We start from the raw sequence: 12,531 nt of genomic DNA on the forward strand, positions 1-12,531 counted from the left end.
CACTGGGCATCCGTGTCTTTTGTCTCAGATCCAGTGGTGCCGGACCAAGCCTGAAATTTGAATGGTTGGTTTCCTCATCTGTTAATACAACAGCATTGCTATTGATTATCGACCATTCCACTTATTGGTGCCATTATATTTTAGCTTCCTGGCACGTGATTTATTTCCAGAGTGCTGGGGAGAAAATATTAAAAACTAACAAAACAAATACTCCACAAATTTCATTTGATTGAGTTTTTTCATTTTATCTCCTTCAGCTTTCTCTGTCTTTTATAACAATCTTGCACCATTTTGTGATGGAACATATTTTTATTGCACGAGAGAGAGGGAGGGAGAAAGAGAGAGGGAGAGGAAGAGAGAGAGAGAGAGAGAAAGAATAAAATGAATAACTGAGATCCTAAGAGGAACTGATATAATTGAATTAATTCTTGGAGCAGAATTGAGCTGAAAGACCAGGAGAGGACATTAATGATGTCAAACAGTGTTTATAGAAGAGATGTCTGTCAAGGTATGGATGAGGGATGATGATGTATTGACCGGAGGGTGGTAGTGTTGTTGTTGTTGATGTGGTGGTAGTGGTGTCTTTGAGATTGGTAAGCAGTGTTGAGGTGGTGGAAGTAGATTTTATGGATATATAGGATAATTTTATAAATAAACATTCAGTACTGACATGGAGAAGAATCTGGAAATGGAGCTACGAAAGAAATCAACCAGAACCGTGTTTCTTCAAGCTCTTTATGTTCTGGGTTCAAGTTCTGTTAAAGTCAGCTCTGCTTTTCATCACTCCAGCATTGATAAAGTACCAGTCATATACTGGAGTCAATGTAGTTATCTAGTTCCCACTAGAAACAGTCACTAGTATTACTGGTATCAATGGGAAGGGCAAGCTCCAGAATGACTCAGTAAAATTCTTCAAATTTTTTGTTGTTCATACAAACTGGGATGTGTTTGCTTCAAAACAATTTAAAGTCTTTTTGTCACTTTATAAGGAATGAACCAACTTCTTTTTGGTGAGTTTTTCTGTTTTACAAGCATGGAAGTGCTGTCAACTGGGCCTGTATAAGATTTACACATAACAATGGAACCTTTCTGTACATACTTGTTAAGTGTCCGAGCAATGCTGAATTGTTGAGTTATGTCAGATGGTCACACCTGATACTCCTTTGAGTTTATGGCTATGATTGCTCTGCGGCCTTCTTTTAGCCCTATTTAAACTGGCTATATCAGGCCTCTAAGTATTATACCCATTTTATGTTCAAACCAGCCAATTCTGGCCTCTCACACTGATCCTACAATGTCTTTCTAAAAATAAGCACTCACATCATTGAAATCTCAAAGCTATGCAATAATGCATGATTAATTCAAAACAATATGAATAAATAAGCATTACATTTGAGAGAATAATTTGAATGCTAAAGAGTTAAATTGAGCAGAGACAGTTTTCTTCTGTCTGATGGCCATAATGAAAGCAGTCGTGTGATGAACAAGAATGTAATGTCTGAGGACAACTCTTTGGTAAAGCTCTTATTGGACTTTTTGAAGTTTCACTTATAAATGAGGATGAAGTGAAGAAGGTGTTATGCACCAATGACTGAAAGTGGGGTGAGAGTAACAAAAATGGCAAGAGGGCTTAAGATCACTTCAAAAGCCCTGTAGACAGTTGGAGAGGTTGTTTGCCTTGGACAGTGGGATTCCTCAACTGGTCCTAGACCGAGAGCCTCCTCTGTCAGGAAGGACTGCATTATCATCTCTGACAATTTATACACCTAGAGATGTTGTACTTCATCCCCCTCTCCGATTCGATTTTCCTATGGATACACTATGTCAGGCTTTTGCGATTGCTCCCTCATTGACGGCCTAGTGGCAAATATAAGAAATAATTTTTGTTATATATTATTATGAAGGCAACAAACTGGCAGAATTGTCAGAGCATTGGCAAAAATACTTTTTTCAGTTTTACCAACTTTGAATATATTGCTCCTGTTTAAAACTTGTTACCTACTTTACAATTCCATTTCAAGCTCTGCCTTGAAGGAAGCTTTACTTCTTGGACTCACGTTTTTGAGCGCAACAATATTGTTAAACCTCCGTTAACAGCACCATATGCAGGTCCTTTCCATTTTCTTTCATGCATGGATACATTTTTCACCATAGACCTTAATGGTCGTAAAAACATCATATCAGTGGATAGACTAAAAAAGGCCTTCATAGAGAAAACTGTCCTAGTTCCCATTGCAGACGACACACCCACATCACATTCCAGGTACCGGACAAGGATTCTGGATTATTTTTCTGTTTTTTTCTTTTTACTAAATTTTTGAGAGCGGTCGGTTCATTTTTAGTATTCTCGTCTGTGAGAGCATTCGAGTTTATTTCAGATATTCTCATTTTAAAAATCATCTCCGGCTAATCATTGAGAGGACGTTGGTGTTACCTTGGTGGAGATTTGCACTCTCTGAGTGCTCTTATTATTATTATTATTATTACTAATTTAATCTATTCACTCTCTCCTTTTGACACTATTCAAAGAAAATTTCCTGAAAATTTGTTAGGAAATCACTAAATTCTTCATGTTAAATCAATACAAACTTATTTGAAGATGCTGATGGGGGGGGGGGGCAGGGTTAGTGTGCGTGTGAAGGAGATGGAAAAAGAAAAGAGATGATGGGAAGGTGGGGGTGAGACTATACACTTTACTACCACCACCACCACCACCCATCTTGTACATTATTATTGCAATCTGTCTGCATGTCACTCTTCCCCACCCCTTTACACACACAGCCAGAACAAGGAGATTGACTTGCTACATTGTTAACAGTCAACATGTACGTATGATGCAATAATAATGATAATAAAAATAATAATAATAATAACCGCAATAATAATATTTTTAAGTGCAGCAAGCAAAATAACTTATTTTAAAAAAGAAAAGCTATTTCTATTCTTTCTTCTTTTTAAAAAGAAAAGAAGTGAAGATAATCAGAAGGAGGATTGAAACTTGCATGACAGCTTTACATCTTGGCTGTGACAGATATGTAGGTAAAGAGAGAGAGATGGAGAGAGAGAGAGAGAGAGTAGGCACGAATGCGTGTGTCTTTAGTTCAACACTCAAGTAGAAACTTCAAGGGAAAGATTTTGAAATTGAAAAAAAAAACAAAAGACAAAATGAAATGTCATTTTTGATGATAATAACAAGTGAAAGGATTTTAGTGAAAAGAAAAAAGTTGATGTTAATACAGTGAATATGACGGGAGGGGGGGATAGAGGGAAGAAAGTATAGGTGATGGTGGAGATGAGAAGTGATGTTAGTGAAGGTGGCAGGGGTTATGAGGGTGATAGTTTCTATATTAGCCAGAGGCAGACAGAATAATATTATCTATTGAATAGGGAGTAATGGCATCTACACAGAACGATAACAATAAAGGCACAAGGCCAACAATTTAAGGAGAGAAAGTTAGCTGATGCCATTGACCCAAGTACCTGACCAATACTTGACTGACCCAGAAAAGATGAAAGGCAAAGTTGACTTCATCAGGTTTGAACCTAGAATATAAAGAGCAGCAACAACTCCTGCAGTGCATTTCTTCTGATGCTCTACCGATTTTGCCATTTTGCTGGCCCAACAATGATAATAGCAATCCTTTATACTATAAGCATACGGCCTGAAAGTTTTAGGGGACAGGTATAGTTGATTACATCTACCCTTGTAATCAACTGGTACTTGTTTTATCGACCCAGAAAGATGAAAGGCAAAGTCGACCTTGGCAGAATTAGAACTCAGAATGTACAGACCAACAAAATGCTCCTAAGTGTCATGTCTGGCATACTAACCATTCTGCCAGCTTACCAATACTTGTTTCCAATTTCAGCACAAGGCCAGCAATTTTAGGGGTAGGGCTAAGTTGATGACATCAACCCCAGTGCTCAGGTGGTATTATTTTATAAATCCTAAAAAACGATGAAAGCAAAGTTGACTGTGGCAGTATTTGAACTCAAAATATAAAAGAGCCGGACGAAGCAACAGCTAAGCATTTCATCTGATGATACTGATTCTCACTCAGACACAAGGCTGCCAGCAATCTTTGAGGTTAAGGAGGTCATTTGATATCTCCAGCCCAGAGTCAGAAATTTTAGGGGGAGGAAATAATCAGATCAGACTAGTATATGACTGGTACTTTATTTTTATCAACCCAAATGTGATTTGAATTCAGAATGTAAACGGCTGTAACCAAATACTGTAACATATTTTGTCCACTGTTCAACTGATTCTGCTAATTCAGCAAAATTAATGATTCCTTTAAATTTTTGGTACAAAGCCATCAATTTTAAGGGGACGGGTTTAGTTGATTACACTGATTCCATTGCTTAACTAACCCTTCAATAACTCTGAAAGGATGAAAGGCAAAGTTAGCCTCAGCTGTATTTGAACTCAGAACACAGAGAGCTAGAAAAAATGCTGCGAGGTATTTTTGCCTTAAATGCTAATAATTCTGCCAGCTTACTGCCTTTGTTTCAGTTTTTGGCACAAGGTCACCAACTTTGGGGGTAAGGGGGATTAACCAATTACATCAACCCTAATACTTGACAGCAACTTTATTTGACAAAAATCTGCAGGAACGACAACTAAATACCACACTTTGTTTGACAATCTTCTTAGTCTACTAATCACAACCTCATAATGACTACAAACACAAATATTGAGGTAGAAGTATTCTTTTATGAACGAAATAACAAAATAAAGAGAGAGAAAAACTTGATTTCTGTAACGGTGGTTGTGTTGGCCATTGAATGTGATGGGGGTGGGTGGTGTTGGGTGAGTATGTGGGAGTTGTTACATTGATTCAAGATTGTTGAATAAGTGATAACAAGTAGTTGAACATAGGGGTGTGGGGAGAGGAAAGAGGAAACGGAGAATAAAAGTTAAGGGCTATGTTCCCAACTTGTTGAAGCTAGGTGCTGTCATATCCCCTACCCGTCCACCCCTCCACTGTGTAGACAAAGGGGTTAGCAAGGAGATGATGAAGTGTAAATCTACTAGTAGAAAAACCTAAACTAGTTGTGTATTGACTTTGGAATCAATGAGACAGGGGTTTCATTCCACCCCCTTCTCCAAACTGATGCAGTAAAGAAAAGTTGAGTCATCACTGAAATATAAGCCTCCTCCCACTTGATGCGCCACACTCACACTCGTTTGACATGCAAGTAAATAAATAAGATAAAAATATATTTCTAAGTGATAGCAAGCAGCAGATGAAAATGGTGGCTGATTGTGGCAGCGAGGATATTGTGGTTGGCTTGTTTTGTTGGCATGCGCTTTTGTGAGTTTCAATTAGATTTTAAAAGGATGAGGAGAGGGCGGGATCAGTATCTGTTAAAGTTTATTTGATAGAACGACAGTCCTGTAATCCATCTCTGAATCCTTTCTCTTCCCCTTTTCTGTACACCCTTTCTTTTTCACAGACAAACTGTTATCAATTTTACAGCAATAATATTATTAATAAACATCTTGCTTTCTTTAATGACTCATGTTTCCCCACTTTGCGTTCACACTTATTAAAAACATGCATTTTATGTTTATATGCCTCCGCCTTTCAATCTCACAAGCTTGTCGTTTACATTCAATGTTACACTCAACTTCATATATTATTGAGATAATCTTACACACATACATTTGTATACATAGTTATACATAACCCTATATATATGTACAAAAACTCCCTGCCGGAAACTGGTGCTCTGTCAGTTCATGAAATTAACGTGCAAGTGGCTGAGCACTCCACAGACATGCATACCCTTAACATAGTTCTTGGGGAGATTCAGCATGACACACAGAATCTGACACGGTTGGCCCTTTTGAAAGACAGGTTCAATTAATTTTTTGCCAGCTGAGTGGACTAGAGCAATAAAGTGAAATAAAGCGTCTTGCTCAAGGACACAGTGTGCCGTTGGGAATTGAACTTATGACCCTACGATTGTAAGCTGATTACCCCTAACCACTAAACCACATGCCTTCACTATATATGGACAATGGCATGATAGGTCATGAAGTGCATTTCACAAGTGCATGGCTTCAAGTATAGTCCTACTACATGGCACCTAGAACAGAACAATGGTTTAAAAATAAAAGTGGTTAGAATGAAACAGAGAAAGCCTTTCATACATATATATATATATATATATATATTATATATATATACATATATATACATACACACACACACCACACACACATATACATGTCATGTGAGTTAATATACGTGTGCGTGTTTAGGAATGTTATTTCCTTGTGTCCTCATTAACACAAATTGACCAGGCATGTGGTCCCGGGTTCAGTCCCACTGCCTCACACCTTGGGCAAGTGTCTTCTGATCCTGATGTCTACAACTCTTTCCTGCAATCAGACCTAGACACAATGCAGCAATGGATCACAGACTGGCAACTGAAACTGGCTGTGGACAAGTGTACCACCATGCATTTTGGGAGAAAAAACCCTGCGTTCACATACTCCCTCCACAACACTGATATCAAGAAATCCTCTTGCGAGCGTGACCTAGGCATCACTGTCAGCAGTGATTTGCGTTGGTCAAAGCATATCTCTAAGATTGTCAGGAAGGCCGAGGGTGTCTTGGCATCACTCAGCAGGTCTTTTGTTAGCCGCTCTCCAGCCATCTATTTAAAACTGTATACAGCTATGGTACGACCACACTTGGAATTCGCATCATCAGTTTGGAACCCCTATCTTGCACAGAACATTGACCTCCTGGAATCTGTCCAGAGACGTGCAACCAAACGCATACCCTCCATCAGACACCTACCATATTCTGAGCGCCTTGTTTCCCTTGGCATGGATTCACTGAAGCTCCGGCGTTTGGCGACGGACTTGGTAAACACCCACAAAGTTATCAACCACCTCACCAACAACAACACTGAACACCTTTTTGATCTCCATGTGTAACACACGTGGACATGCCTACAAAGTCAGAAAACAATACAGCTCCCATGACTTTCGGAAACATTTTTTCACGCTCAGAGTTGCTGAAGCATGGAATAAACTGCCTGCGTCAGTTGTTGACTGCCATGACACTGCATCTTTTAAGGCCCTCATGCTTTCCGAAATCCGCCAAAACTTCACCTGATTATATATACACTTTAGATGAGTTGTAGTGCACCTGAGCACTGTACACAATTATTATTATTATTATTATTATTATAGCCACAGGCCAACCAAATCCACTTGAGAGTGGATTTGGTAGATGGAAACTGAAAGAAGTGTATTGTGTATATATATGTGTGTGTGTGTGCACGCCTTTATCCCCCACCACTGCTTGGCAAGTGGTGTTGGGGTGTTTACATCCCTGTAACTGAGCAGGTAAGCAAAAGAGGGCAATAGAATAAGAACCAGGCCTTAAAATATAAGTATTGGGATCAATTTATTCAACTAAAAATTCTTCAAAGTGGTGCCGCAGCACGGCTGCCATCTAATGAGTGAAACAAGTAAAAAGATGGGGGAAAAAAAAGGAAAAAGATAAAGGTATGGACACTGTTTACACTCTCCAGTAAATAAAATTCCTGCAGGTTCAGTGATCCATTGGTTTGTAATGTGAGGGCCAGTGGAATGAAAATATCTCACTTTGAAAACCGGTCAGAGTCTCGGTAATAAGTTGAACTCACCAGTCATAGAAACCTGCCCCAGCAAATGTTGTGTAGCCCAAGGTAGCACGGAGAATGGATGTGAGGATGATGGATCTATATGCATTCATGGAGTATTGCCATGGATTTGGGGGAAAGCTTTTGTAGTCACTCCAAATGCACAAGATCTCATTAAGAAGAATGGAAAGAGTAGAGAAATGTGCTAGCAAGTTCCAACAAAAAAAAGAGGTGGTCTTCAGTCAGCTTTCACAAGATTTGCAATGTAAAGTGTAACTCTAAAACTCCATCTCTCTTGAACATCTCCAACATCACCAGTGAAGCAGCTAAAAGCAATAAAAGCCAGCTGTCATGTGATGATTTGGGGATTTGATGGATCTCTTTGTCTGTGCAATCTAGGGGGTCAAAGTCAAAGTCGGTCATTCATCAGCACACGCGTGTGCAGGTCAGGATAATTTCTGAAGAAGAAGGAGACTGGTGGTTTCCCATGGATAACCAGTCCCCCCCCCACTCCATGCTGCTGATGTTATCCAAGGAAAGGGCCACTGACTTGGGCCAATACAGCTGTGCACTGGTCAGCACAGATGTTACTATCAGGACACAAAGGGCCAGAGTGGAAATTTGCAAAGCACTGTGCCCAATACACTAACAGATCCAAATGTAACAATCCAGTGTCCAAAGATTTATTAACCTCGAAAAGATGATAGGCTGAGTGGTGGGATTTGAGCTTGGACTGTGAGGGATGGAGCAAATACCAGAAGGCATCCTAGCTAAAAAGAAAAAAAGGGTATAAATACAGCAAAAATGAAGGACAGAAGAGATTAGAGTTTCCTCCCTTGCATTAGAGTGGTTCACCTCCTTTGAAATGAATGTCAATAAATTTAGTAGGATTCTTGTGGTATTGTGCATTTAAGGACTGACTCACTGATGCCCCGAGTCCCATGCAGTGGTGTTACCCTACAGAAAGATTTAATGTCAAAATGACATTGATCTCACCCATCAAAACAAATTAAAAGCCTTTATTTTGCTTCATAATCAGTGTTGATGACATGATTTGTATTCCGTAACTTCTCAAACAGATAATCAATAAGGATGCGGGACTTCTTTTTGGGTGGGGTTTGGGGGAAATATAAAAGTAGGAATGCATCCTTTAAGAGGGGAAAAAAAATTGCATCTCTACCTTCAAAAGGTGAATCAATTTCTGGTCAATTGCTCTGGACAAGTCTTGTAACAAGGTTTTTAAAAAAAAGTAAACAAAAAAAAAAAAACTATACAAAAGTACTTCAATGCTTGAAGATTTGTGAGAGACAACTCCAGAATCTGCTTTTGAATATGTTCCTTTTAACCAACAGATTTTACAGTAAGGTTAGGTTCAACTTGAAGCACAAGATTTCGATGTGTGGGTAAATATACAATAATCCCTCGCCATTCTGCAGTTTATTATTTAAGTTTATGTCGATTCCTCCATGGTATTGTTTTGCATTTGTAATAAAATAAGTATATACAAATTATAAAGAAAAATAGACAGTACAGTATTGTTTCTACTTCGTGGATTTTCGACTATTGTGGAAGTTTCTGGAATGTAACACCCGCAATAGTCGGGGAATTACTGTGTGTATGTATGTATGGTGTATCAAGAAGTACTGTCTTGAAAGTAATGACAGCCTTTGAGAAAGAGGGAAAAACCTCCTCGTCGAAACAGAACTCTAGAAGTAAACCAAAACTTTCAGATAGGGAATTGTTAGACTCCCATACGAATTGGTAGAAAGGATCACAAAACTACAGCTCCCACAATTACTGCAGAGCTTAATGACCACCTCCCTTCTTTCCTTACCTGACATAAAGAGTTCGTTTCTGTGTTGTTCGTAAACTGCCAGTACTTGTGTTCATGATTTGTTCCCGTAAATCTTGAATTTTTGTTTCAAACCGATTGTATTCTGCAAAAACAATGGAAAGAATGAGTTGACATGAACAAACAGTGAACGTTACAATAAACACATCTCAAATAATTGCATGTTTAGTGAACACAAAAGCTAGGACAATGATATAAAGTGTTGCTGTTATTGTCATCACTGTGGTATTGCTGAAAACCAGGTCTTTGGATACAATTGTGTCTTAATTCTCTTAGAGGATTACCTTTAACAGAAGAAAAGCTTGAGAAGGTGAATGGAGGGGGGAGGGGTTCGTTCTCCCATATTAGGAAGAAGACAATACAAGTGAGAAGAGTCAATTGTCACAAACAAATGTAATAAGATACTATCAGCCGACAATATAAAATCAGCAATTGAACCTACACTTTGGGAGTTAAGTACAAAATTGCACATTTAAAAGAAACATAATTATGCCAGTGGAATGCGATATGGCTGCTAATTCTAGCATGTTAAGTGTCCCTTGTGAATCAAGCAGTAGCGGAGAGAGGAGGATGAAATATTCCCAAGTCTGTCATCACTGAATTATGATGACAATGGCCCATGAGAGAGAGGTGTGTGCATGCACACACACACACACAGAGTGGTTTCCTGATGTGTTCAAAATGACTCAGAATAAGGTCCACTGGTCAGCAGAGTTTTGCAAATTGACCATTTCTATCCATTGAAACAGACTTTCATAATTCATTATAAAAACATTAACCCTTTAGCATTCAGATTTCTTTGTCAAATGGAATTCTTATTCATTCACATTGTTTTGAATCGATCATGCAATATCTCATAGCTTTGAGATTTCAATGGTGTGTTTGTATATTTTTAGAATGACATTGTAGGATAGGTACAAGAGGTTGGATCTGGCCAGTTTTAACATAAAACAGAATATTTGAGCTGGATATGGCTGGATTAAATGCTAAAGAGTTCAACAATGGGATCAGTTCAAAACAGACTTTCTGTTCCTGCAAATCACTGTCCTTAACATCATTAACAACAAGTTCTTAATTTTGATGGCTTTTACATGTTGGAATGCTGGGTTTCATTTGAGCCATTTTCACCTGGCACATAAAGACGCATTTTCTTTGGAATTTGTCTCATAGTTGGCCAACATTATGTTAGACTTCTACTACAGGGCTAACACAACCGAAGCCTTATGAGTGGATTTGGTAGATAGAAACTAACAGAAGCGTGTGTGTATGTATGTAACTGTCTTCCTTTGCTTCACGTGATAGTTACAGAAGATTGTTATTGTCATGCAAGCTGTGTCCTTCACTTCCATTCTCCTATGAAACATGCCTGGTCATGGGAAACATCACCTTACTTGGAAACAGGAAGGGCATCCAGCCTCAACAAACTCTGTCTGACCCATGCAAGCAGGTAAAGAATGGATGTTAAATAATGATGATGACACACACACACACATACATACACATCACTAGAAATGTTAGTTACTGCCGTTAATGTCAATTCTGTGGTCACATAGTTTTGGAAAAAACAAAAACAAAATATAACCATAGGTTAGAGGATCACTACACTGAACATTTATCTGACTTCAGCCTAAACAACATCACATCATCAGTAGAGGACCACTTCAAGTCAGTAGTAAGCTGCACATGGTTTTCCCCATCCCTCAGTTTTTCCGTTTCTTACTATCAAAAAGAACACTGCCTCATCTTCTGTCTTGGCTGCTCTGTCCCTATGGGAACGAATAGTGTGATCATGACAACATACCTGCTCGTTACCACACTGCACTCCATTCCCGCACACTCACCCTACCATAGCAAACCACACACACTCCTCGACACATCGGTGCATTTATACAGACTGACCATAACACAAACACCAGAACAACTACTCACAACAAGTGTGAGATACATAAACCTCACCTTAAAACTACAAACACATCACCAACCTACACACCTGCACACATTTGTGGTTAGTTCATCCTGAACGGACATGGGGTCAACAACTTATTTCTGATGGTTTTGGCCTGCAGTGAGTACACACAATTACATACTACTATGATTCAACAAACCTAGTCACACACACACACACACATACACATGCATCTAACTCAGCACTGGGGGGGGGGGGCAAGGAATTAGGTGAATAGCCAAGAGATCAGACAGAAAAAGAAAAGAAACAAATGTTCAAAGAAATCAGAAAAGCAAGAAATAATGAAATAAAGTTGTCATTGTAAGAATAAGTTTCAAAAGCTTTATCTTTGTGCGATGGTCGTGGTATGGATTGGATGTGGTGGCAGCGGTAATGTTAAAAGTAAATCAAACATTCAATGACAGTCACCTAATCATTGTTACTTGTATTTTAGCATATAATAATAGTATTACTTGGCATTGACAATTATTTAATTGGGAAGCAATTACAACTGACTGATGAAGCAATAAAAACACTGAAACTCAGAGATACGGCTGTTTCTGGTCATGGAGATAAAAACAAAACAGGTTTTAACCACGGTTTAGACTTTCCATGGGGAGGATAAAAATTAATTTTGACTTAAATTACATGCTTGTAAGTTTATCTTACATCTGTATGAATATACATGTGTGTGAGAGAGAGAGAGAGAATAATATTACATACCTGACTAGTGTAAGTGAAATATTGACACTGTCACAGTAAATGTGTCATGCCATGAAAGTATTGTGTGACAGTACGTTAACAAGAACAACAACACCACCAACAAGGTAGTGATTTTGTTTCACGTCAGGGGCTGGACACAGGTAAATGAAGCACAGTTGGCGGCATTGATGATAATGCTGATGACATGTTAGAAAGGTGTCACAGATATATACAGCTTAGCTGATCCTTAAAGAATGGGACACCTATGAGATGTTGTGGCATTCATTTGGTAAATGAGTGATACAGAAATCTGAGAAAAGTTGACTCTTTTATAAACATGCAGATTGGTCTATCGGCTAGTAGAACTAGTTCCTATGATGTGAAA

The 12,531-nt window shown here is 38.7% G+C and overlaps 1 protein-coding gene across 11 annotated transcripts in view; it reads right to left on the minus strand.

The window, feature by feature from the left end:
- LOC115222095 (disks large 1 tumor suppressor protein) overlaps window positions 1–12,531 on the minus strand; it is a 598,849-nt gene that overhangs the window by 34,670 nt on the left and 551,648 nt on the right. For all 11 annotated transcript variants that reach the window (XM_029792201.2, XM_029792206.2, XM_029792205.2 and 8 more), the window contains one exon: window positions 9,482–9,584. In XM_029792201.2, the coding sequence (XP_029648061.1) occupies window positions 9,482–9,584 (103 nt within the window). The remainder of the gene's footprint in view (window positions 1–9,481; window positions 9,585–12,531) is intronic.

This window comes from Octopus sinensis, linkage group LG19 (assembly GCF_006345805.1).
Source record: "Octopus sinensis linkage group LG19, ASM634580v1, whole genome shotgun sequence".
In the NCBI taxonomy this organism is placed as follows: Eukaryota; Metazoa; Mollusca; class Cephalopoda; order Octopoda; family Octopodidae; genus Octopus; species Octopus sinensis.